At 42.4% G+C, this 27,891-nt stretch overlaps 1 protein-coding gene and 1 long non-coding RNA gene across 12 annotated transcripts in view; one reads left to right on the top strand and one right to left on the bottom strand.

Annotated features, from left to right (window-relative positions):
* Cacnb2 (calcium voltage-gated channel auxiliary subunit beta 2) overlaps window positions 1-27,891 on the bottom strand; it is a 345,468-nt gene that overhangs the window by 216,089 nt on the left and 101,488 nt on the right. For 3 of the 11 annotated variants that reach the window (XM_039095300.2, XM_063276025.1, XM_063276026.1), the window contains exon 1: window positions 5,585-5,724. The exons of 7 other annotated variants lie outside the window; for them this stretch is intronic. In XM_039095300.2, coding sequence (XP_038951228.1) covers window positions 5,585-5,632 — 48 coding nt within the window. In that variant the 5' untranslated portion in view covers window positions 5,633-5,724. Of the gene's footprint in view, window positions 1-5,584; window positions 5,725-27,891 lie in introns of those variants that run through there. One more of the 11 variants, NM_053851.2, reaches the window with a different exon arrangement.
* On the top strand, window positions 5,547-27,887 carry LOC134482755 (uncharacterized). Its single transcript, XR_010059275.1, has 2 exons — window positions 5,547-5,736; window positions 5,866-27,887. It is a non-coding gene; the product is annotated as an uncharacterized LOC134482755 (long non-coding RNA).

The following is a 27,891-nucleotide window of genomic DNA, read 5'->3' as shown; positions in this document are numbered from 1 at the left end:
AATCCAATTATTTAAACATAGCAACACCTTCTAAGCAAGATGAACAAAACACTGCACATAGAGGGAAGAATCATCTTCCTTTGAATCTCAGCTCGGCTGACTGTCAGATCCTGAGCCCTTTAGCCATACAGTGCATTGTTTCTCTCCTGTGACGCAGTAACTCTTTACCTTGTCTACCTTTGTAGTTATCTTACAAATTCTCATTAGCACACAAAGAACTAAGCTTCACTTTGGCACATTTCAAACACTGTTGGTTTTGTTGCGTCTTCTTTTCTCTCCCATTGCTTTCCCTTCCCTCCAGTTCTCCTTTAACCTTTGTTCCTTGTCTCCGGATCCCCACCAATGGCGAACCTCTCTCTTTCTCCTCTCTTGGTCTCCTACTCAGTTCCATAGTCTAGAGTCACTTTTACACACCACCTTATTCTTTCACAAACAAACACGAAAAGTTAGGAGCGGCCCGTGGGAAAGCATGCAAGTTTGTCCTGAGACTGGGTCCTCTCACGTAGTATAATGCCTTCCAGAGCCATCCATTTCCTGCAGACATCGTTTTTCTTCACAGCTGAGTACAACTAAACATGTGAGGATATTCCATGTTTTCCCTGCCCATTCTCTAACATGACAGGAAACAGCAAAAACTGTTAACTCTAAAAGACTGTGCGTGAGGCAAGCTCATTAGTCGCAGATGAAGCTCTGAGTGACTAAATCCTACTAAATGCACCAAAGTAACACATAACCTCAGCTAAATACTCTAAAAATTAGAAAAGAAATTACATTACTGGAGCCCAACAAAATGGCATCTATTCAGAGATTCATAATGTATGGATGAGTTTGTGTCCTCCTTTAGCAAGGCTGCTTGAGATTATTGGTAATAACTAATATTCACAATCTGCGACTAAGTCAAGAACAATCATGCACCACTGTCTCTCCTTCCTTCTCAGCTATTCTCTTAGATATGCCTCCTAGGTCCTATGCTAGGGTTGCTAAGTTTTTGAAAAGCAACTGAGTAGTAGTTCGTGTACAGGTGCTGACACACTGTTTTATTGCATCTCGAATATTCAATGTTCTATAGTGATTCTGATTATATAGGATATTTATTAGTCTCAAAAAAGAAGAAAACTCTCTGATATGACATTGTAAATAAACGATCTCATCAAAATCCCAGCTTGTGGCAAGTCTAACTCCACAGTCTAAGGAGTTTTCTTTATAGCCACTGTCCTCCACCAGTGTTACATGCTAATCACCAGCTGATGCTTTCTTTATCAGTTCCTTTACCCACAAAATTGCCTCAAAAGACAGATAATCGAAAAGGAAAGAAGCCAGAGACTTCAACAAGTATTGCACAAAGGATAGCCAAATGCTCAAAGTTTTGACTTTATTAGTCACTTAGGGGATGCAAAGGAAAGCCAGCAGAGGACACTTCTTCCCCTTACAAACTGGCTCGGGTGTGAAAGACAAGCACGTCCCTGTGGAGTCCTACCAGTTAGGAGGAGTATGTCTTGGCTGAATGTGTTAGAAAGCTTTTTACCAGTGTCCATTGAAGACAAATATAGGTATACTGCAACATCTGATTTGACACTTTCACACTTAAATTGAAATCCAACAGAACTAACATTCAAGTATCACAATTATTTAAAACCCTAATGTTTACAGTAATTCAAACTGGAAGCTACCCACATGCCCATCAACAGCAAACTGACCAGTGAAATCATGGGTTATCCCACAATGAAAGACTATATGGGCACAAGAATAAGGGTAGACCTAGAACCACAGAGATCTGTCTTATAAATGAAGGGCAAGTGATGCGGGTAGGTGGGATGAGGAAAAATCTATATGAGTTCATTTCTATAAGATTCTGAGAGAGGATAAATGGGCTGTGGTGCTAAAGACAAGTAAATGGGTCCTCGATCAAAGTGGGTAATGGTGAGCAGAAGGCATATAAGAGGTATCGACAATGAATGGTTTCTTTAAGACAAACCAACCAACCAACCACAACGGCAAACCTTCATGTGTGCGCTTATGTGCACCTGTGAGTGCAGATGCCTGAAGAGACCAGAAGTGATTTAGATTTCTGGAGCTGAAGATATAGGTGGTTGTGACCTGCCTGACCTGGGTGCTAAGAACCAGACTTGGGTCTTCTGGAAGAGCAGTACACATTAGTAACTGCTGAGGCATCTCTCTAGCCGTAGTGCATGGTCTCTTGACTGGAGTGCTGACCACATTCCTCAACCTAAGGCAACTTGAAATCTTAGCATCAGCTCTCCTATGCATTTGACTCTCGGGTTACCCATCTCTATATTTTGAGACTGAATTTCTGAATCATTTCAGAATTTCAGATTCAGGATGTTCAGTCAGGAAAAACAAAGGTATGAAAAATTTCCCAAACTTAAAAAACTTAAGAATATCAAAAACCTCTACTCCTAGGCATTTACAGCAAGGTACATTCAATCTGTACAGCCTCTGTCTAGTGTCCACAGCCCCTGTGGGTATCAATATTGATGGAGGTTTGTCCCCTATATAAAGTGGGGTGAACCTTGAATATAACCTAAGTCCATTTTCTTACATACTTAAATAACATCTAGATGATCTAGCATGTAGCAGAACAATCCAATGTTGGTAGTTATTTTACTGTACTGTTGAGGATGACAAGAGAGCTGTGTGTGCTCAATATGACACACCCTCTTTCAAAGACTTTTGTTCCTGTTGTGCAATCCACAGATGTGGAACTTACGAGCATAGAAAGCCACCTGAACCCCAACTAAACTTAGGAGAATGGCAACCAAGCCCTTCTTCCAAAGGATGCACATGTCAATATTTTCCAAGTTCACATTAGATCTCTCCATGTTTGAGTTAATAATAGTTATTCAGTTGACAGCTTTTCATATCATTTAATAAAGCAGCAAGGCAGTACAGATAAATACAGGAATTGCCTGTAAGGTATAAGCCAGATTTAAAAAATTACTGTTAGGTATAAACAAAATAATGAAGTCGAAGTTCCAAAAATAAATGATAATGTCAAAATGAGAGGCTTGTGTACTGAGTCTTGTAGAGAAAAACAGGGCTTCGAGCCCATAGGCTGCATTCATTGCTCACAGAACAGGTCCTGGGTCTATCAAGCCAATGTAGAACAGGGGAGGAAAGAGAGCTAAATAAAATTAACCGCTATGAAAGGTAAAGAGCTAGAAATGAAGGCTGGAGGCACGTGTATATAACTTTCTTTGCTGCCCACATAATGTTAACCGAATTTTCTAAAAGACAGTGTTAGAGTGGGAGGAACCCTTAACAAAGCTGTCATCCCAAAAAGAAAATGGTTAAAAAGGAGAAAGACTCCCAGAAAACTGAAAAAAGACACACACACATGCACATACACACACATGCATACACACATGCACACACACATGCATACACACACATGCACACACACACACATGGATACATACACACGCGCACACACACCACTTAACAATGGGTATCCTGTCTGAGGATGCACCCTCAAGAAATCTTGTAGCTGTACATATGTCACAGGGTACACTTACACAAACCAGGATGTGTAAAGCACCAGGCATCCTAATCTGTCTAGACCTGTATGATATGTGCGATCAATCTATCGCTGACTGAAATGCTGTCATGCAGTGGGTGACTGTGCACATACATCATTTTATTTATATGTTTTTAATTTACAATGTTTTGCATATATACATATATGTAATCATATATAATAGATATCTGATATATATGTATATACACACACACATATATATATATATATATATATATTTACAAATGTTTGAATTTAATGCTGGCATGATGTCCACTAAATATTCTAAAAATATTCATATGCCAGACTTTAAAACATACACATGCTATATATTGTTATGGCTCCTTATTCAAAGTACAGGGTAAAAAGTTTGATAATTATAAAGAAACAAAGTCACACTTTTTCGTCATGACTCCAATCAAAGACAAAAACAAAAAAACGAAAACAGATTGTAGCATCTGTTCTTTTTATGTACTTACAGGTGTAACACAGGGGGCAAAAACAAGCCAAATAAAAACCACAGTCTTGAGAGTATTTTTCAGAAACCCCAGACACACTAGGCAGATACAGCAATAGATTTCTTCTAATTCCCAAAGAACAGGACAAATAGAAAGACATAAAGCCACAGAAGTCAGAGTCCTCATTAATTTATGAAAATAGAGGATTTTTAACTTGATATCATTTTAAGGTTTTCATTTTTAGGCAGTTTGAGACACTAAAAAGTTTGGGGCACTTGTTTCCAAATGTTATTTTAAAATCAATTAATTTTTCTATTGGGAAAAATCCACCCATCTCTGCAGATGTCGTCCTTAAAAAAAAATCCTGGCTGGCTACCTCACAACTACATTTACTCCTGCCCTGTCAGCTGTTGCATTCAGAACACAAACAACATTGATAATAATCCTAAAACCCGTTCAACTAAGGGAGCGTTTAAATCTCTTATTTATTTAATAGTGGGAGATCTTTCCAAATCTTACAGGAATGCAAACGATCCCATTGTCCCCTCCCATCCCTGATCTTCAACTTCGTGCTTTAGAACATAGCAGATTTTGACCTTGTTTGTCTTGAGGTCTCAGGTGAATCCCTTCTGCTGGCCAAACTCCCAAGGTCACAGATTTCCTTAGTGACACCCTTAAGAACTGATCAGTGTTCATTGTCGGTTTTCCGTTTGTTTTGCATCCAGGAATCTCAAGTCGGGGGTTTAGCCATTCAGCACTGCAGTCTGGCCAGCCTGCATAAATTGCCCGCTCCCTTTCACATCGTTCTGTGAAAATAAAGCGGCTGCACGCAGACGGCGTAGGAAAATAAAGCCAGGGCTTCCTCCGAGCCTGTCTGCTTGCACAGCGGTGCCGTGTATTTCAATTAACATCCGACCTTCTCCAACAATAATACTTCGGCATCGGCGAGAGCATGCCTTTTAGAATTTGATGCTCAGACAGCCATTTTGCAAAAACACGGCAGGTCCACGAAATAAGGGCTGTTCCTGAGAAACAGACAGGGGACGATAAAGCCATTGGGAAGGCTGGCAATATTGCAACAGCTGTGTCATCCATCAAACGATTATCATGTACAATTTTCCTGAAGCTCTTCCAAATAGGATTTCATATTAGCCACCGCGGCTGTCTGCAATTTGACAAACTCCATGGTAATTCGTCTCCAGAAAACAATTTCTTTGCCCACGCCACGATTCAAATACGAAAACTCCGAGCAAAAGAGTATATCAACTGGTTTGAACTGATACAGATATCTGAGACAATAGCTACTCCCCAACTACACACATACACACATCAAACCAGTCCCTCTTTCTACAAGTTATTTCCAACGCTGTGAAAGTAACCCCGAACAAAAGGTAAATGCACAGAAGCATCTCCAGAAAGACCTCAGAGAATTGTAGCTCTCAGGCGCCTTGACAACTCATGGCACAAATGATTGATTTTCTGTTTGGTTCAGCACAGGGATTAAAGCACCCAGGAGCGGCAGCATGAACCCGACAGACACAAGTTACAATTTTCAGCTCCCGGCCACCACTGTAGAGCAATAGAAACTTACATAGGACACCCGTACTCGCCGGCGATGTACCAGCCCGCAGCACTGCATGAAGAGGTGGCAGGACGCAGTCAGAGCGTGGCTTCACCAAGCTGCACCGTGCCTCAGCTTCTCGTCACGGCCACTGTCCATTTCTTCCCACCTTCCACTCCCAGGTAAGAGTCATGGGCAAATCAACACTTAGCTGCTGTCTCTAGGTAGTTTTTACAGACACTGCTGTTTTTGCAGGCATGCCAAAACTTTGCTCTCTCTGACTGCCTTTAAAAAATTTTTTTTTCTTACAGGTAATTTGAGACCTCCTTTCAGGGGGCTGCCTCCCGGCAAACATCTAGAAAAGGTAGCATTTCTCTTCCTGACCGAGCTGTTGCTAACATGGGGTTTTGCCTGTTCAGAGCGTCAGGGTTTCCGAGCGAGGCTTTTACAGTAGCCATGCTCAACCCCAGAGATTTTCAAACCTCGGAGCCTTGCATTTCACCAGGCTGCAGTATGCTGCCTCCGAAGGGAGGAGGCCTACTCTGGCCGCTGTGTATGTGACTGTTTCTGAGAACGACGCTGCTCCTGCTGCTGTTTGGCTGTTACATCGCCCTCCTCGCTACGCACAGCGCAGAGAGCCTCGCAAGAGCATCCTTGATTCACTGGTACCTCTGTAACATTTTGGGCATATCTGATTTGCTCTTTCTCCCTCCTCCCCTCCCACTGACAAATGAGTGAGTCTAGACTTCAATTCACTGTGGATCCTTAGGACTCCAGAGCCACCCTCTACACCATGAGACGCTTTGTCCTGCAGTATGCATTTCAAAGGGATGGGGAGGAAGATTGCTGGAGTAGCCTCAGGACCTGACTCACTCAACCACTGCGGCCGTACAGTTTCTCTTTCTGCTCACCAAAGACTCATTTTCTACACTGAAGCATGTTAAGTGAACGCAGCTCTGGCGGGCGAATGTGATCGGAGTCGGACCTAATTAATTGGTTGAATAATGCATCAGCTATGATTTAGACACAACGAGCCAAATGTCCCATAAGCCCGAGAGCTTACAAGTCAATACCCCATGTCAACTATTCTGTTTATACCATTCCCCAAGGACACGGCTTTCTGGCAGAGAGCAGATCTTTATATTCTTTGTCTGAGGCCTTGTACGTGTCACACCACGAAAAATGAATCATTAAGGCATTAGGGACTCGGCTCTTAATTTGGATGATATCAACCATTCTAATAAGCAATGATTCATATAACCTTTCAGTATACCACACACACTGACCCAGATTGGCTCCATAGTGCTTAAAAAGGCGCATTAATTAATCGCACACCATAGTCTAAGATCAATAACCATTGTCAGGCTCCTTAGTCCCGTGGAAAATGAGAGCTTACTAATTCTCCACCTCTTGCTCATGTTTTCTTTAGAGCCCGGTTAACCAGCTCCTGTATTGCTGTTCCTTGTCTTAGGGTGTGACTGAGAACTGGGAAAGTGTCTCTGCTTTCGTTCAGAACTCTCATATGACTGGCAGAGGAACCGAGCAGTGTAATTAATAGCCTCGACTTAACGGAGCCCCCAAATTCTATGGCTATATCGCATACTAACCATCCACGTTTTTGAAAGCTCAAAGGGAAAAATATGACTATGTAAAGAGGTGGTTCTCAACCTTTCTAACACTGCCACCCTTCAGTACAGCGCCTCATGTGGTGGTGACTCTGAACCGTAAAATTATTTAGTTGTTACTTTATAACTGTAATTTTGCTACTGTTATGAATCATAATATACATATCTATTATGTTGGATATCTGATTTGCAACCCCCGTGAAAGGGTAGTTTGACATCCCCCCTCCCCACGACTTGGTCGTGATCCACAGGTTGAGAACCACTGACGTAGAGCTTTGATTATGCCAGAGACATTTCTAAATTAAACAGGAAATAGACTTTTGAATTAAGTCTTCTAGAGAAGGTTGACTTTTTTTTTTTTTTTGGACTCTACAAGACATATTCCTTGTACACAGAATTTCAGTTCGATTTTTTTTTTCTGAAGAAACTTTAATAAGAAGTATAGTAATCTAGTAAACACAAAGTCAAGGTTTTTATTAAAATTTTTGTACAATATAATTTGGCCTTTTTCTTCCTCTTCCCCCAACTGAGAGAGAGAGAGAGGGGGGGGGTTGAGAGAGAGAGAGAGAGAGAGAGAGAGAGAGAGAGAGGTGGGTGGGTGGGTAGGGAGGTGGGAAGGATCAAGGGTTTTAAAAAGTGCCTTTATCTCACATTTCATAAAAACAAATAAAAATGAAGTCAACATTAGAATAAGATGAAAACATTGGTGGAGCCTTCTCTCCTTGAGTTCAGAATTCACTTTTTATTAAGTATGGTATTTTTAAACACAGTATGTGAGAGATTCCCCAGTTCATTAGAGATTCCACCCACACTGTCATTCAAGAACCCAAGAAAGAATGTCACTGAGCGCTCTAAGTGGGCTCTGCAAACATTTGCTGGGGACCTTCTATCTTCTTGGCTCTGGGTTAACATGCTATGGAGAGGAAATAAGAAAGTACATTTATCCGTGACTCCCTTTTCTTTCTTTCCAACAGGGAGTCCATGCCACCATCTTCCTTTAAGGATTGACACAAGGCAGGTGCCACCACACCAAAAGCAAGTCTAGGTCTTACAACACAGCAGAGAGAAGAGAAGAAAGTGACAAGGGGCAACAGGAATGCCAGGGGAAATGATGGGAACAGCTCCTAACTATCTCTCCCAGGTACGCTCAGGGCTCTGTTAAGTCAGGGCTATGTGGGATCCTTTTACAAGCCAGGCAGTGCTGCACCCAGTGGACAATAAGTAGAGAAAGAATGCCAGTTAACTAGACAGTAGACGAAGCACAAAAGTTCACACGCAGACTAGATATGTGCCACATCTGCTCTTGTAAAATATACAAGCAAAAAATGTGTGTGGCCTACAAACTCCTGATACACTAAGACAGCATAGTTACACTTAAAGTACGTTTTCGGGGACTTGCATTTTTATTTCTTTTTTTTTTTTTTTTTTTTTGGTTCTTTTTTTCGGAGCTGGGGACCGAACCCAGGGCCTTGCGCTTCCTAGGTAAGCGCTCTACCACTGAGCTAAATCCCCAGCCCCGCATTTTTATTTCTTATCTTGGGTTGTTCTATGTGTAAGCACATGCATGTGCCTCTCCAGCCCTTGGGCTTTTTTTTGAGACGGTTTCCATCACACGGGGATATCCTCAGATCTATTATGAGCTATGGGGACAAGGATGCCATTGCATCCCTAATCCTCCTTGCCTCCACCTCCCAAGTTCTGGGGTTACAGGTCTACATCACCGCGTCCGGTCCAAAGTATTCAAACTAAATTGCATCCTCCCAGAAATTCGGTCCTTCCTTACGTGTACAGTTTTAGCGTTGAGCATAGACCAGGAGACATAAATTCACACTTGCGTCTTTGTTATTCATTTATCATTTCATCCATAGCAACCAGAATAAACCTAGGGAGTTTGTGCTAAGGCAAACAGTTCAGCTTCCCTAGCAACTGGGGGTGGGGCATTGGGGCAGTGCACGTGACTAGCTTCTGACCAATGAGAAGAAGCAAAACTGACATGTATCAATCCCATGCCTGTCCTTAGGGGAGCGGGACCTTGCCTTCCTCTTGTACGTTCCTCTTTCCTGTTGCCCTAAGGTAGATGTAATGCTGAAGCGATACAGAAAAACCTGCCACACATTTCGGGGACACAGCAGCAGGTCTCCAGTCTCTCATTGGAAGCCGCTGTTCCCTTTGGAGGTGGCTTGTCATGGCGTGACATTATGAAGAGAAACATGCCCCCATATTGTCTAAGATACTCCTACTTTGACCCCAGTTAAAGAAATGAAGCCTGTATTTTAAAAATACTTCTTTGTGTTACTGTTAAAGTGAATAATGAATTCATAGTGTCCAAGGAGCATAGGCAGAGGAAGGGGCCGGTGGGGCAGAACAGCGAAGCAGGGAGAGGTACCTAATTCCACAGCGGAGTTCAGATTTTATCCAGCAGAGCAGGAGAACGACGGGAGCTGTTAAATGTGAAAATAACTGCCTATTTTTATTAACAAGTAGGAAAAACAATCCTCTCTAGATAATTTGGTCTAAAAATACTGGACTATTTTCCCCAAACAGAAACAGATTCTACAGTAAGAAATCTGAAACTGCTAAGCTTACGTATTGGCAATTAGTAAGGAGCTAAGAAGTAATCCAATCAAATGAACTTAATCAAATAGATTGTGATTTACGGAGCTCACCACAAAGCTAATGAATGATTCACTGATGTATTTTGTAATAATATATGGTGTATTTACATTAAAATATTGTAATGCAGTAACGAAGAGCGATTGAAGTAATAATGAAGAATCACAGATACATATGACATCATGTGTATATACATATGACATCAATGGCACGAATTTTAAAATCTAAGAGGTTCACCCGTAAGTGTTGCTTACGAAAAATCAGGATTGTTTGGTTGTTTCACATTGTGTGTCACTCCTAGTGACAAGAGAGAAAGCACACAGCAAATGAGACGGTGCACTTCCTCAGAAGAATGACACTAGAGGGATAATAGCAGCTGCAAAAGGTGATCTCCCAGCATGCGAGAGAGACTGGAGAGGAAGCAGAAGGGGAGATTGAACACCGCAGTGTTAGCTATCCAGAGGGGCAAGAAGTCCTGGCGTGGAGGACAGGGAGATGGCACGAACACCTGAGTTTGGATTCTTACTCCTCACATCATGTGTTGCCATGGTGACGCCCACTCTAACAGTAGTGTAGAATAAGCAGAAGCAGAGAGAGGCGGATCCTAGGGGTTTTCTGTCTAGCCAGTCTAGCCAAACTCATAAGCACTCGATTCAGTGAGAACCCCTGTTTCACCCAAATACAAGGGAAAAGATGGGGAAATACATCTAATGTTGACCTCTGGCCTCAACATACACATGCACCGGTTAGCATATATGAGCATAGGCGGGTGAGCACGCCCATGCACGCATCTGTATAGGCATGCATATACCACACATAGGCACACACAGAGATTCGAGCAGGCGACTGCACAGCAAGGTGATAACTGTTATAGCATATTTCAAAAATGTAGCACTTTGGATGTTTTTACCCAAAACAAATGAAAAATAGCCAAGGAGACAGATAAAGCTAACCTAATCCAATTATCATACAAGTTTCACGTTTCAAAAGATCTGCCAGTATAACAGGTATACATGTCCACATATTTGTTACACTCATTTATTTTTGTACATATATGGGAACACATATGCCACAGATCATGTGCAGAAGCCAGAGGACAGCTTATAGGACTCACATCTGACCTTCCTGATGTGGATCCTGGCAATGGAACTTAGGTCATCCTGCCTAGTGGTAAAAAACTTGACCTCCTAACTTATCTTACCAGTAACAGTTTCTATAATTCTATACGTCATTTTTACATGTCATACATAATTTTATAATCAGCTACAACTAGTTTAATTTAAAGATGCCCCAACAACACTACAACCTTGAGATTCTTTCTGTAGTAGAACAGAGATCCCTTATCAGGAGTGACTCTGTTTGGGTGTTACAGCTCTTTCAGTGGCTGACGTTTCACACAGCCTCAGGGTCCTGATAGCCTCTGTGCTCACTTCTCACCCACCCATCATAGTCCAGTGTTACAGCTATACACATTCATAAATGCAAAACAATAATTCAAAAAAAGACCCAGCAACATTAAAAAAAAACCCAACAATTATCCTCAACAATTATCTGTCTGTTGAGTCAATGTCGCCTGAGTGCTACTGGGCATGCACATGAATCTGCAGGTACTGGTCTCACAAGATAGGAAATATAACACCCAAGATTTTTAAATAGAGGGAGGTCAAGATACAGGGGGGACAATATATATATATATATATATATTTACAAAGTAGGATGTTAGTGTATGAAAGTAAAGAATGTTACAAAACTATAGAGCATGTAGATAGTCATTTGCCATTACTAAAGGAAGAAAAGTCTTTTGGGGCAGTGCTCTTTGCTCTAAGGTTGCCAAGAGGGAAGGAGTTAAAAATACAGGGGTTTGAGCACAGGAAGAAGCCTCTACAAATGTCTCTGTCTAGGAAGGGATGGTTAAGTAGCCAAAGGATCAAGTAAGAGAGGGAGAAGGACCAAAGCAGGTTTAGAAGGCAGGTGGTAAGCATGTCACGAGCTCTGTGCCGGGAGTTTTATCTTTGTACTATGAGCAGTGGGATGGTTTCATTCAGACAGCCACAGGCATGAGCAGACAGACAGCATTTTTAACATACACGTTGGTAGTGAGGTTGTAGCTGAAGGGAAAGCAGAGAGCACAGAGGAAACAACGTTGGAACATCTAAGGCAAAGATGATGGTGTTACTTCTGGAGGACATGGGGAGAGAGAGGTGAGAGAAGCAGATGCGCTGAGAGGATTAGAACAGGAAAGTATGATCAGAAACAACAGAGTGAAAAAAGCTTCAGTGTAAGTGTCAAAGATGGTTACTTTTCTATCTCCTTGTCTCTGCCCATTTCCATCCACGATTGTGGTTCAGTCTGTTGGGACAATGTGATATGCCTTCATGGGCAGGTCAGCTCTCCTCTGCCCCTTGACTTGTTCTGACCATTCTATCTCACATTAGAATTCCAAGCAGGACTCTTACCAAGCCCCGTGTATCTTTCTTAATCTTTGTACTCTCTCTTCTGCTTATTCTCTCTTCTTGCTTTTCTTCTCCTTCCCCTCCTCCTTTTGCTCCCCCACCCTCCCTCCTCTGGTGTGTTCATGGATACGTGAGCATGTGTGTACAGTAGTACATGAAGGACAGAGGCCAATATTGGGTATCTTCTGCAATTTTCTTCCACCTTGATATTTTGAATCAGGGTCTTCCATTAAACCTGCAGCTCACCAATTTGACTAAACTGGGTGGCCAGCGAACCCCAGGAATCCTACTGCCATAGCCTCCCAAGCATTAGGATTCCAGGTATGTATCACCACCCTTGGCTTTTTACTGGGTGCAAAAAACCTGAAGTCAGGTCCTCATACTTGCCTAACAAGCACTTTACCATCTAAGCCATCTCTTCAGCCTTAATCTTTACCTCTGTAGCCACCAAAAAGGACAACTCTATTTTACTCAGCCTCAATGGAAATATGTATCATTCTTTTTCAGATTTTCTTTTTTCTTTTTTTTGCCAAGACTTTCTGTATTCCTTGATCTTCTAGGTGTTTGTTTTTTTTCAGATCAATAATGGTATTTTTCAGTAATAAGATTGCACACAGATAACAGTAGAAGTCAGCAGAATAAGGAGGTAGTTAGGGGAGATGAAGTCATGCTTCCCAAACTACTGGTAGCCATGGAATGGGCACGTGGCTTCAGTAAGATTTGGCCACTTCCAATGTTTGAAACTGACTCAACATTCTAATTTACAAAGCTCTTACTTGAGAACCAAGTAACTGACACACACACACACACACACACACACACACACACACACACACACCCATCAAAACAGGAAAACGTCGACGTTTTGGGTAAGCTTATATTTTATAGAGGGTTGCATCCATAACTCCCTTTGGCTCCATGCAGTCTTTGAGTCATAAGTTGGATACCTGGAGGACAGCCTTTATGCTGCAGCTTATGCTGCTGTAACACATGCTACACTTGAGTGTGATAAAAACTGAGCCATCCTAATTATCCCCTCTTATCTTGTAATACAATCACATCTGAAGGAGTTCAGTCCTGCAATGAAAGTCATTTCAATCCAATGCCCTCCTTTTTCTGCCTAGCTCAGGGAAACTTGCAAAGAATTTCAAAATCTGCTTCAATCCTTTTTCCTTTGAGTCTCTCAAAATTGACCCGAAGCCATGTCCCCACTTTGCAACACAAAGAAGTAAAACATTTAAGCATTAAAATTCTCGCAGGTCCCCAACTGGCTCCCTCTGCTTTGTCTTTGGGTTTGTGGCTCAGTGTATGTCTTTAAAATTTCTCCATATCACTCATTACAAAGAGTGTATTCGAGGAAAATAAGCCAACAAAGCTTCCATTCATCTCCCTTTCCTACTCTGGCTCAAACCCTCTCTACCCAGACTTCTGGTTGTCCCCAAGAGAAATCAGGGCAACAAGGGAGCATCACTACCTTCCCACTGCAGAAGGAACACTGTATAAAGGCAGAAGTCCATTATGTTAATCAGAAAGGTAATGACGGGAAAGCAAGTCCAAGACCATCCGCTGATTAAAATTCACCACGGCTCATCCTTTTTTCCGAAAATATATTTGACCCATTCATTTTACTCATTACGGACGGAAAGAAATACAACCTGCATATAGGAAAGAAAATATTGGTCTTTGGATGGAAAAAGGCATGTTGTTCAGATATAATATGTCGTGAGCAAATCCATGATGACCACAGCATAAAATACTTCCAAGTGGTTATTCTAATTTCCTCTCTGATTGGAATGACCAAGAAAGAGAAATGCATATTTCCCCTTCAGCTACCACAAATATGCTTGACAGATTCTAAAATTCTAACACACACACACACACACACACACACACACAGAGAGAGAGAGAGAGAGAGAGAGAGAGAGAGAGAGAAAGAGAGAGAGAGAGAGAAAGAGAGAAAGAGAGAGAAAGAGAGAGAGTATGCTGTCCTGTCACTGACTCCACCATAACATTCATTTACAAAATTAGCAAGTTACCACTTCATTTTCCTTAGTTTTACTTTTTGAGATTATGATACCATTTTCCCTTTCCTCTTCCTCAAACCAAATCTACCCTTACAGACTTTTCTTGTTCTCTTTCAAATCATGGCCTCTTTTGTCATTAACTGTTCATCACACATGCCTATATGTATATGCACATATATTTCTAAATACATAAGTGCAAGCTACTCAATCTGTATAATGTTACCTGAACGTATGTTTGCAAGAATAGCCATTTGATATTGCATAATTAGTTGGTGTGTGTCCTAGTTAGGGTTGTTATTGCTGTGATAAAGCACTAAGACCAAAGCAACTTGGGGAGGAAAGGCTTTATTTTGGCTTACGCTTCCACATCACTGTTCATCTTCTAAGGAAGTCAGGACAGGAACTCAAAAAAGGCAGGAACCTGGAGGCAGGAGCTGATGCAGTGGTCAAGTAGTAGTGGCTTGCTCACCATGGCTTTCTTAGCCTGCATTCTTATAAATCCCAGACCACCTGACCAGAGTTAGCCTCACCCATAAAGGGTTGGACCCTCCCACATCAATCACTAATTAAGAAAATGCCCTACAGGCTTGCTTATCACTAAATCTTATGGAGGTATTTTCTCGATTGAGGCTCTCTTCTCTTCAGTGACTCTAGGATGTGTCAAGTTGGCATAAAGCTAGACAGCACAGCATGCTTTTCCCTGCAAGAGACTTTATCTCCTGCTCTCAATGTTCCTTAATTGCTTGTAGTTCTTTGTGTAGAGTTAAGGCCTTGTGGGGTTCCTCCACTCCACGTTGGCATATCTATTGCTGTTGTCCTTGTTCAATTCTTGGTTAGTCATTCATGTTGGTGAGACTTTATGGATGTAGCTTATGTCATGACTACGAGGCACAATCTCACTGTAATCCCCTCATCCATTGGCTCTGACAATGCTACACAGCTTTGATGCCTATGAACCACAAAATGACCTGCATGCCAGTATCATTCTAAGTGTACAGTAGTGGCATCAGACGGCAGTGGTAACTAAAAGCTATCTAACTTGATTTATGGTCACTCAACAAAAGCTAAGTCATGCCTGGTATTGGAAACAGGCAACTACCCAGGGCTAATGAAATAATAGATCAGAGAGGAACCTACAACTACAATCACTTTACTAAACCAGCACGATCCCTAACTGTGCACTAAATATTTGCCTTTTTAGATACCTACAAATGTAGTTGTCACCCAACAACAAGGAAACTTCTCTTTGCAACACATAGAGACCAGTGTCAACCAACTATAACCAATCAAAATGCAAAGCTTAGTCACAATGAATATATCTACAATCCAACTCCCATACCAAAGGCCCAGGGAACATCGTAGAAGATGGGGTGGAAAGACTGTAAGAGACAATTCAACACTTTTTTTTAGAGATGTATTTATTTTATGTATAGGAGTACACTGTAGCTGTGTATCTATCTTCAGACACACCAGAAGAGGGTAACAGATCCCACTACAGATGGTTGTGAGCGACCATGTGGTTGCTGGGGATTGAACTCAGGCCCTCTCGAAGAGCAGCCAGTACTCTTAACCACTGAACCACCTCCCCAGACCCCAAATTCAACACTTTTTGAAATCCTTTGCTCAAATAGAAAAGAGAAAGAAGAATAACAGCTGACACATGGATTCCCACTAGGCTCCAGTCCGTAAAGTAGGCTAGAAACTTGACACAGGTGATTCTTACAATTCCTGTAGCCTAAGTTCTGATTTACTTCTAGTTTATAAATGAAGGAACTTTGTCACATTTCTGTCACTGTGACCAATAACTGAGTAAAACAACCTAAAGGAAATAATTATTTACTTTGGCTTAGAGTTTCAGAGGTTTTGGTCAATCATGGCAAGGAAAATATGAAGGCAGGGTAGCTCACATCATAGCAGAAGAGAGGGAAAGAGGAAGAGAGGGAGAAGGAGAAAAGTAGGAGAGAGTGAGAGGGGAAGAGGGAGAGAAAAAGAGGAGAGAAAACAGGGAGATGGGGTCGGAGGTGGGGTTGGTCTTTGCTGGCTTCCTCCTCTCTCTCCCTTTATCCCACCCAGATCTCTATGTATGAGACAGGGCCTTCCACATTCAAAGTAGGTCTTGTCTTCTTAGTTAATTCTCCCTGGAAATGCTACCGGACACACCCAAGGGAGCACTTTACTAAGTAAGCTTCAAAGCTCTCTCAATGAAGTCAACAGTCAAGTTTCACCAGCACACCAAAGCATCGTGAGTTAATTGTTCAAAACCAGGCAGGGTAAGGTTTTCAGAATTTCAAGTTATTGTTTTTCTCCATCTTGTTCTGTGCCAGATAAAAAGTAATTTTACAAGCCAACCCTGGAGGAGCACACAATAGTTTATTTACCCCCTAATAAACTGGCAGCCACTTGCCCCTATAGTGAACAGCGTCAACCAGCCTTTACATGGCTTCTTTACTAGTAGTTTTCCAAACCATCTTTGTGATCTATAAACACACACTATCCAAACTGCTTTCTTTCCTTTTGTTGAAAAGTTTTACTCATGAGAAAATTCATTCTATATCACTAGATCCCTCCCTGTCTTGAGGTGTGGGATTACTATGTAGTCCTGGTTGGCCTGAAACTTATTATGTAAACCCAACTAGTACCATTCTATGAAAATTAACTCATTTCATAACTATAGGAGTTATAGCAAGTGACACTGATATAACCCATATCTTCTCTCTCTCTCCCTTTCCAACGTTCTTCCTTCCTCTCACCAAACTTGAGAAACCATTTAAGGAAATTTGAAAGAATAGTTTGTGTTAGTACTAAGGGTTGAGTTTGCGGTTTCCATATGCTACTCTACAGTGGGCTAAGTTCTCATGAATAAATTTAAAATAATGTTTAAATTATATAAAAGGAGTTACAATAAAAGAACAACAAAGATGGAGGCGGGCCACAGACATAGAAATAAAGACTGGAACACCCTGTGATGACCAGTATACTTCCTCCAGATGAGCCGTGAATCTTCCTGTAAGCTTTCTAGCAGGCAACTCAAAAAGGGAAACTCGGTCAGTTACATAATTTACTGGCCATAAGCTTAAAATAAACCCAATGCTCAGCAGCGCCACACTGCTTGGCACTCACAGCAGACACCAAATTCTCCTGAAGTCCCATAAAAAGGAACATCTTGTAAAGGCACAGGCAGTGTTCCTGACAGGCCTGACGGGAAATGCCACAGCGGGCTTTAAAGGGCTGTTTCTCAGACTGACCTTCAGAGGACGATAAGTGTCTCACACCAAATGGCATTTGGTAAGATACTCAGGGGAGTGAGGCAGAAGGAGCCTCACGCCATACTCACAGGTTTGGCATGAGTCAAGTGTAAAGGGAAAGTTAGGACAAGAGTGGTGCAGAGGGTGAGCATGATTCCTTCAGTCCAGAAACTGTTACAAAGACTAACGTTGTTCACCCCTAGATGGCAAAAGAATAATCAGATCTCAGGTGAGTGATTAGGCTAACACAGCACAGCTCCCCAGTTGTAGAGGTAGGATTTAAATGAGGTTGGATGTCCTTCACCTATTCCCTCTCTAGGACCCCAGGGTTTTCACCCTGAAGAGAGTCTTTGTTCTTAAATTAATTTCATTGCCACTTTGAGGGGGGAAGGGAATCATCACTTGAGTCCTGTACCCATCAATTATACGACCAGGTTCCAGGGGTGCTTCCAATCCAATGGCGACATAGATGGCCCTGGATAAACTAAATGGGCCATAAGGGATTGATGTATGTGTGTGCACTTGCTTGTGAGTGTATGCACCTGTGTGCGTTAGTGGTGTGTGTGTGTGTGTGTGTGTGTGTGTGTGTGTGTGTGTGTGTGCACGCGCATTAGGAATGAGAAGGAGATAGGAGAGAGTGGGACACAAAATAATCACTCGTTCATTATATATATATTATGAAGTTAACAAAATCAATCAATGGAAAAAGGAAAAAAAATAAGGGAGAAATAAAAAATAAAATAAAAATAACCAACCCCAAAGAATACTATTACTTATCATGAGCTTCTGATACATATTACATGGGAATGACCTTATGACCATTCAACAGGGACATATAACTGGCCGGAGGTGATGATGAAACAAAAAAACAGTTCAGGAGAAGCCTGATCATATCAGCTTGCAATGGTTGAAGCAAACGGATCCTACCATTCCCCTCTCTGTCCTTCCTCCTTGCACCCACTGGCCTTGAGAAGATCCAGAGAGTGGGACAAACAGAAGGAGGTACCTTGAGCACCTTTGGAGTAAGCCAGACTTAGGGAAGAGGTGGGGCTTATGCACAATGGCACTGCACCTTTAAATGAGGGCTGGAGACGGCACAGAAGGGCAGCTGTTTAGAAAGAAAGCCCAGCAAAAACTTGGTCTGCTTCTAAATATCCTTGATCTTGCTCCTACGCAAAACTCCTATGGTGGTCCCAAGTAGTTTGTCATGCTAAATCTTTGATCTTAATTCTGGCTAAAGGTAAAAAGATTGGTTTTCCATACCACTGCTTGGAAATGCTCTATAAATCTAGAGGACTCATTTCGAAAGTGATAAGATAAAAGACAGAGGAAATTTACCCGATCCATCTCTGGTTAAGAGAGCTGTGAAGACAGTCTAACATTATTACCCAGTCTCTGTGGCACAGTGGGTCTTCAGGATGGTATTCTAGAGGATCCCACGTATATGGGAGTTAAAATGAAACAGAAGTGTAGGTGTGCATGCCTTCAGTTTACAGAGGAGTGAGATTAAAGACTGCTAAATCTCTATTATTAGTGCAGATGACCCAATGTTCTTAGCCAGGCACCTAAAGAAAAAGAAAATACGCAGGTAGGTATTCATACCTGCCATGGTCATTTCTCTGTAAAGTCTGCTTTGTAGAAGTCCATTTACTCAAAATGGAAGTCTTACAGTTCCTATCCTAATGTAAAACCAAGTATTCTTGGAGTAATTTAAATACTGTTAGAAGATTGAAGTCATGCCTTGCTGGATTACGCTGGGTCTGGTTCAGTATGTAACTCACATGTGTGGGATACAGTGGATATTATCACACACATACACACACACACACACACACACACACACACACAAACACACACGACAGATAGTTGATGGACAGTTTATGTCAAGGCATGTGCTTGAGTACAAGATAGTTTGACACAATCCACACGTTCCCTATTAGGAGTCCATTTCTCAACATAGCCTAGGATGGCCTTGAACTCACCATCTTCCTGTCCCTGGTTCCTCCACCCTGGCACAGAAAATATCCATGACAGTCAAAGTTTTTTTGTTTATATATTGCTTAGACTCTCATGAGCAAATATTTCCCATACTGCCACACACTTCATACCGGATTTCTCTTTCTAGTAGTCTTAAGTCTGAAAACTAACCCTTTTTAAAATCATTGCATTTCCTTTTTCTTCAAAATACCTTGTTAATACATAATGAGGTCTCACTAACTGTTGTTTTGTCCGATACATTATAAAACTCTTCGATACTGAAAAGACATAGCAGGGAGTCAGGCAGGAACTGAAATACAAATCACAGAGGAACACTGCTTACTGGCTCGCTCTCTGCCTCAGGTTAAACTAGTGTGTTCTTAGGCAGCCCAGCTCCACACGGTAGGAACATAAGTGAAACCATTTTGTGTGACTTAAAAGCTATTTTGTATGATTTGGACTAATGTGATGCCTGTAAAATGGGAGCTTGTCACCAGGCAACTCTGATAAGAACTAGGCTTTAAAAGCAAGCTCCAGGCAGTCCTTGATATGCTAAGCAACTAACCCCTAGGTGGTGTTGATAAGCTGGTGAACCAGCCTCAAGCTGTGAGCCCTGATCCATGCAAAGCCCAGTAAATGATGCAAACATTGGGACTTTAGGAATGGCCTTTAGGATCACAGTGCTAGTACTCCAGAGACAGCTTCTCTGTCCTCTGTTGACACTCGTCAGCAAGAAGACTTGGGACTGTACAGTGTCCTGGGTTCAGCAACCATTAAGCATTCAGAGCTGTCACTCTGCTCACAGATGCTGGCTTGTCAGTACTGGCTGGCCAGAGCTCTTAAGGAGTTTCTGGACTGCCATTAGTGCTATCCTCCCATCCAGCTACAGCTGAAGGACGTCATGGGAATGTGTGGGATGGGTGAGGTGTAGGGGGGTAGAGAATGTGAGTTGAGCCTCAAGCTTTACCTTACAGGAAAACCTTCCCAAATAGAACCCTACAGCATGTCCTGTCCACGTTCCCCACTTGGTGAGATGTCTGTTTCACTTTTATATTAGTATGATATAATAAGGAATGCCTGTGTAAATAACTGAGCTTACTCAAAACTGTGTAATAAACCAAGCATACTCAAAAGACAAATCTTGTGTGGACATCCTAAATGCTTAGCACCTCACAGCCTATGGGCCTATGGGTGTAGGCCACGCAGAATCTCTATGTCAAATGCCAAGGGATTGTGCCACCCACAGTGGGCTGGGCCTCCCCACTTCACACATCAATCAAGATGAGCTCTCACGGACTGACCAATCTAATTGAGGCTATTTTTTCGTTGAGGTTCTCTCTTTCCTAGTGACACAAGGTTGTGCCTAGTTGACAATAAAAACTATCTGGGCCACAGATACACAAGTGGACAATGGAAACTCTCTGCTCCTGTGGTGCTATGCAGGTAAAGAAAACAGGGACATGTATTTTTAAACACCGACTTGCAGTTTCGATGTATTTTGGGAAGAAGGGTGGGAATGACAGACAGGAAGACTAAGTTCCAGTCTCATGTAAGGCATCTGTGGAAGGTAAGGATAGACTATGGTACATGAATAAGACATGAGATCAAGAGAAGAAAGCATGAGACGAGTGCCAGAGGTGAGTGTACACCACTGTCATAGAGGAACTGGTCAGTAAGGGAGTTGTGATTTCATCTACTCCAACGGCCAGGGTTGGAATCGGTCAGTGTCATTCCATCACTACAGCAACAGGACTCTGTCTGTGAGTGAAAGCCATGGGTGAGTTTGTGAAGGACAAACAACACTGACTGATATCTCAGCAGTGGCATCATGCATGCTGTGCAGGGACTTCAAGAAGCTAAACACACCAGAAAGATGGTGTGTTCGACTACCACAATTGCTCAGTTAAGAGAGAAGGCCTTCATCTAGGGTATTTGTTGGAGAGAAGTCTTGAAAGATGGTTTGATTCTGAATATACTGTGATGTCAGAAGTGATAGGACCCATAGATTCATACTGCACGAGACAATAATACAGCAAGTTGGGGCTTGAAAGGGGATACATGAGCTTAACAACTCTGTGTATGTCAGCTCCACTTCCTAAAAGGGACCCTCAGGGAGAAGCTGACTTGAAAGGGAAACAAAAATAATTTGGGGAAAGTTAATTTTGAAAAACTTCTGTAGAATGTATGGTCAGATGTGGTGGTCCATGCTTTGAATTCCCATACCCGCAGGGCAGAGACAGGCAGAACTTCATGAGTTGGAGGCTAGCATGGTCTATGTGGTGAGTTTAAGCCAACCAGGACTACTTAGTGAGATTCTATCTTAAAAAAATATTAAGTTAAAAGTCTATAGACTATCAATGCAGTGAGATCAGTTAGATAATTTATTGCATGACTTCAGGTTTCAAAAGAAAGCTGTGGGCACAGAGGTGCATGTGGAAGGCAGCACAGAGATGTCTTTAAAACCATGAGCCTTAGGGAAACTCTTAACAAGGATGACCCAAGACTGGCTTCAGCTAACAAGTGACTGCAGCAGCCAAGAGTCTGGTAAGATATGGGAAATGATTTCTTTGGTTGAAAACCAAAGGGAAGTCAAATGAGATATAGACCACAGATTGAGTATCAGATCTCAACATATGGATATCAATCATGGTTGTAGATGAGAGGAATTCAATGAGAGTTTGGGCCAAAAGTACCAAGAATCACCAAGATGGCTCAGCAGGTAAGGTGCTTGCTACCAAGCCTGATGCTGGAGTTTGATCCCCAGAACCCACATGGTGGGAGGAGAGAACCAGCTCCTAAAAGTTGTCCTCTGACTCCACATGCAAGCTACAGTACACATGTACTAGCCTCCCCTGCCAGTAAGTAAAATTAACATTAAAAAAATTTAAGTCTGTTGAAATAGAGTCAACTGATACATTTTTTTTTTCCAGGAAGATCTTACTTAGCATACAAGGCATGTCTGTAGAAAGATATGGAACCAAGCAGAGCTGTTACAGGTTAGAGTAAAATAAGAGATGCTTCAAGAGAGATCACAGATAATTGTAGAAGAAAGTCCATGGTGGTCCAGAGGGGATGAGACACCATGCACATTGACTGAATGAGTAGACTGACTTCATTCATCCACTGTAATGTGAAGTCATTCATTCACTTCAAAGGAAGGCAGAGAATCCTGACTTAATGACAGGTGCTAAAAGGTCTTTTCAGAGGTGTCCTTTTCTCTGATGAAGTCAGGAGAAAGGTCGTTAAATGAGAGCAGAAAGAGGAAAGTGTTGGGCACCAGAGGTCAAGGAGGGATTCTCAGGAATGGTCTTGTAGATGGGCTAGGCAAACTGAAAAGACAAAAGGTGGATGATATTGAGTACAGTATCAAATACGTGTTAATATCTGCATAAAAGTTCCCCTATGCTGATGTTTCCAACGTGACCTATTATGCTCATGTGATGGAGTTCAAGGGCCAAGTCAATGAGTATCAGATTCAGCCTGGCTTGGTGTTTCTTGGGAACAATAGCCAGAGGGAGAGGGGAGCAGACAGCTGAATGTCTAATACACCAAGGGGCCTAAGTAAGGAGAACACTGATGATCTGCTGGTGGTGAGGGATGAGAAACTGGAAAAAAAGAGAAAGCATATGAGATCACAGAACAGGAGGGATTCTTAGAGCAATAGCAGACACGTCAAATTAGATCAGTCTCTTCTGAGTTGACTAGAGAAGTCAACTCCTGGTAAAGATGTTCCAGTGTGTCAGTCGTGAAGACACATTGCCCAAGAGAACCAGCTGCAGGAGGAAGGACGTTCTTTGGTGCTGTGAGTCAGGAACTTCAGGAACTTCAGTGTATATGGGGTTGACCTGGTTGTGTTTGAGGAGGCCTGTAGTGAGGAGGCAGATACGTTATAGCAGAAGAGCATAGTGGGAAAAAGATGTGTTCTTTAGAGTGGACAGGAATGAGAGAGAGAGAGAGAGAGAGAGAGAGAGAGAGAGAGAGAGAGAGAGAGAGAGAGAGATTGAGTGATAGAGTGTGTGAGAGACAGAGTCGGAGAGAGTGAGAGTCTCACTTTCTGCAGCTAGACCAACCGATCTACAATACAATACTCACTACTTTCCTGTAGTCCCTTCAACAGTGAAGCCATCAGAGGTTAGTGTATTGAAAGTCATTGTGACCCAATACACTCTGGACAGTGCTGCTCAACACTCAGGTGCCAGTACATGTTTCCCTGGGGACATTTCACATCCAAAGCATGTTACCTACCAGTCGAACTCGTTGTTAAGATGAAATGGGTAAGAAACTCTCATTTCCCACTGTCTGATGTAGCCATGTGAACATGCAGTGAGGAAGTTTAGCTGGAATAGGAAAACATTTCTCCACTTTAAGAGCAGACATGGAGGAATCCAGGGGGAGTCCTCTGATTAGGTGTGAAGAACTCCAGGTCTAGTATCCCAGTCCAATTATTTCACACTCAGGCCACAGAAGCCTTTTATTATTCTCATATAAGAAGCACACAGCCACCAAGGCAAAAAAATAATTAAACTGCAAATCTTCATTCTTTGAAAAGTTGAACTCACTATGCCTGATACAAACACCTTCACCCCTCCATAAATAGCATCTCACGTGTGTTTTGACGTCAACTTAGTTGATTTTGGAGCAGCAGAATTTTTCTACTGAATTTCAAAGCTGAAGCTGATAAGTCTTCCCAGAGCGGGGACAGAGTCCAAGGTATCACTGGACAAATGCTCCAACACTGAGCTATATCCCCTGCCCCCAAACTGACAATTCGTTCTATGTCACATCTCTGATCAATTCAGTCATTTGAATATATATGCTAAGCTCACATGCTGAAACCTGACCAACACAGTATTCAAAGGTATGATCTATGTGGTGCTGACATCACCAGGACTGGCCTCTCAAGAACTGAACTAGTGTGTTTATGTGAGGGCCCCTAAAGAGCCCTCCATGTACTACGCTTTGTATGAGGTCACAGCAATATGCCACCCGTAAACCAGGAAATGGGTCTTGAGAAGACACCATATCAGCTTTGAACTTGTACTTTCTTCCCAGGTTTCATATCTGTAAGAAACATCAACTGTTTGTAAGTCCCATTGTTAATGACATCTTAAACACTTCAACCTGGGTGCAATATGAGAATAAATTTATTTTGGCATTATCAGTAAACATGCCTAAAATCCCAGTATTGACTTTCTTGGAAGGTACCATGGAGGAATTCATAATTCCTAGCACTGAACAGTTTGCATCCTACTGTTCATGGCCAACAGGAGCAATTCTAAGGAAAACTGGGGCATGTAGTCTACTTCCCAGGCTGAAGACCTTTACTGACCCAGCCCTTGGCTGTGTTTGGATTTACATGGGTTCCTGCTCAGGTCACCATGCATGGAGATGTTCCTTTTCTGGGAGGACAGAAAGAGGATGGTTGTCCGCCGGTTGTGGTGGCACAGAGGCAGGAGGGTCACAAGGTCCAGGATGGTGTCAGAATGAGGATGGGGACTCAGAGGCTGAGTCAAAGAAAAAGATATAACCACAAGGTGGCAGTAACACCCAGCCCTGGTGACTCCAAGGGCTTATTAGTCCCTTATTGCAGAGTTCTGTCTATCCTTCCGACAGGAACATTTCTGGGTTTCAAAATTTTGAATCGGAGTGGCCCCATCCTTTAACTGGGGGGGGGAGGGCACGCCTAGCTAGTGGAGTTGGTCTCTGTAGGTTCTACCGACCCTTTGTTGGGTATTTCGGCTAAAGTCATCCCTGTTGGGTCCTGGGAGACTCTTGCTTCCCTGGCAGCTGGAACTTTCTAGTGGCTACCCTCAGTTCTCTACCCTCTCCCCACAATTGCTACATATTTATATTCAGTTTCTTGACCCTCTGTAAATGGAACAGAGACTGAAGGAAAGGCCACCCAGAGATCGCCCCATCTAGGGATCCATCCCATCTACAGACACCAAACCCATACACTATTGTTGATGCCAAGAAGAGCTTGCTGACAGGAGCCTGGTATGACTGGTCCTGAGAGGCTCTACCAGCATCTGACCAATACAGATGCAGATACAGCCAACCATCGGAGTAAGCCCAGGGGCCTCCTATGGAAGAGCTAGGGGAAGGACTGAAGGACCTGAAGGGATCCTCCAAGCCAACTAGCCCAAAGTCTACTTGTGTGGGCCACATTTAATATAATCAGGTATGTTACAGGAGCTGGGTGTGATGGTACACACAGGAAGCAGAAGGAAGTGAATCAAGTTTCTGGACCATTCATAACTACAAGTTTGACATCAGCCCAGACTAAAGGAGACCTTAACATTGTACTCATGAGTGGTAAATGAAATTCACAAGAGATAAAGACATACATACATACATACATACATACATACATACATACAGACAGACAGACAGACATGTACCCAGGAGGTAGGGAGAAAGGAAGGAAGAAGGAAATGGAGGAAGGAAGAATAAAAATATTAAAATGGGGGCTGGGGAGATGGCTCAGTGGTTTAGAGCACTGACTGCTCTTCCAGAGGTCCTGAGTTCAATTCCAGCAACCACATGGTGGCTCACAACCATCTGTAATGGGATCCAATGCCCTCTTCTGGTGTGTCTGAAGACAGCTATAGTGTACCTACTCATATAAATAAAATAAATCTTTAAAAAATATTAAAATGGGGTCTGATTTCACAAGGACTTTTGAGCTAATAGGATTTCAGTTGAATAAAGCTGAATTGGAGATGAATACCGAGTCCACCTATTACTATTTAATAATGAAATAAATAGAAACATCTGCATGTAACCACACCCCTCATATATTTTTTTAAACAAATAAGAAACAAAACAGGTCCCTTCATTGTTAGCATGGTCCTAGCACTCTGGAGGCCGAAACAAGAGGATGGTGGACTTTGGGCCACTCTGGGCTACCGAACGATATCTTGTCTCAACATGAGAAAGTACAGGAGAAAGAAATAGAAAAATAAGGGTTCTCTGATTCCTTCTTTCAAAATTTTGAGGTTCTCCAAGATTTTTGTTGAGGATGGTGGTTTCTTACCGGTAAGCACTTTACAATGTTTCTTTTACTTTCCACAACAATTCTTGAAGTTAGTACTTTTGTGCCCATTTATCAGAGGGCACTGATATATCGTATAGCCCTGAGTCTCACTAATATGCTAATTTCATACAGACAGAGGAGCTGAGCCAGACTTCAATCCTAAGCAGTCTAAGGAGAGCTGGAGAGTTAAATCCTGCTGTAGATCGAATCTTAACTATCCCTGAAAGGTCCCCGTGCTTAGGACTTGGACAACATGCTGGTACTGTTTGAAAGTGGTAAGACCTTTAGGAGGGGCCTAATAAAAGGCATTTAGGTCACTGGAGGTGTACGTGCAAGGGTTCTTGGGGTCTTATTCCTTTCGTTATATAGTAAAGAAATATTTTAAAAAATCCCATTGTGGATTTTCTTCCCTGCCTTCGACTATTTATGCTCCCGGATGAAAGACACACACAGACTAATACTTTTAAGTATGTCTTAAGCAGCACAATAACTGGGCAATTGTCTACCCTCCATGTTGTTACAATCTATTTTCCTATTGATAACATCGAATTATTACTATTTACTGTGTTTTATCTGAGCTGTTCTTAGTTCTAATTGGCCAGCCCACATGGCCACGTTTTCTTTCCTCTTACCCCATGGTGGCTTTCTCCCTTCAGTATATTCTATTTTTATCTTGTCGGGCCTTCCCCTGTTATGTCTGATCTACATTACTTTGGAAGGGGTCCAGAGGCTATGTGTGTGTGTCTTTCATCCATAAACATAAGTGGTCTAAGGTGGGAAGAAACCCCACCCTAGGATTTTTAAAATAGTTTTTACGACATCATTCCATTTCATTCTTATCTACTTTTTTCATACTTATCACTGCCTGGCAAAGAGAGCAAGTTTGCAAGTTTGCTTGCCTTATGACCGTATGATAACTTGTCTGATCACAGGTCCCAAAGTGAGCAGAGTCAACCGGTCACAGCTCAGAACTTGCTTGCGTGCGTGCGTGCGTGCGTGCGTGCGTGTGTGTGTGTGTGTGTGTGTGTGACTGTGTGTGTGTGTATGACTCTGTGTGTGTGTGTATGACTGTGTGTGTGGCTATGTGTCTGTGTGTGTGTGTGTGTGCGTGTATGGCTGTGTGTGTGGGGGGCTGTGTATGTGTGTGTGTGTGTATATGGCTGTGTGTGTGTCTCTCTGTGTGTGTCTGTGTGTGTGTCTGGCTGTGTGTGTATGACTGTGTGTGTGTGGCTGTGTGTGTGTATATGGCTCTGTGTGTGTGTGTGTATGTGTGTGTATGGCTCTGTGTGTGTCTGTGTGTGTGTCTGTGTGTGTGTATGACTGTGTGTGTGGCTATGTGTCTGTGTGTGTGTGTATGTGTGTGT

Source organism: Rattus norvegicus, chromosome 17 (genome assembly GCF_036323735.1).
Source record: "Rattus norvegicus strain BN/NHsdMcwi chromosome 17, GRCr8, whole genome shotgun sequence".
Taxonomy (NCBI): domain Eukaryota; kingdom Metazoa; phylum Chordata; class Mammalia; order Rodentia; family Muridae; genus Rattus; species Rattus norvegicus.
Note: the sequence above shows the minus strand (reverse complement) of the source record. Positions and strands in the feature narration are given on the sequence as shown.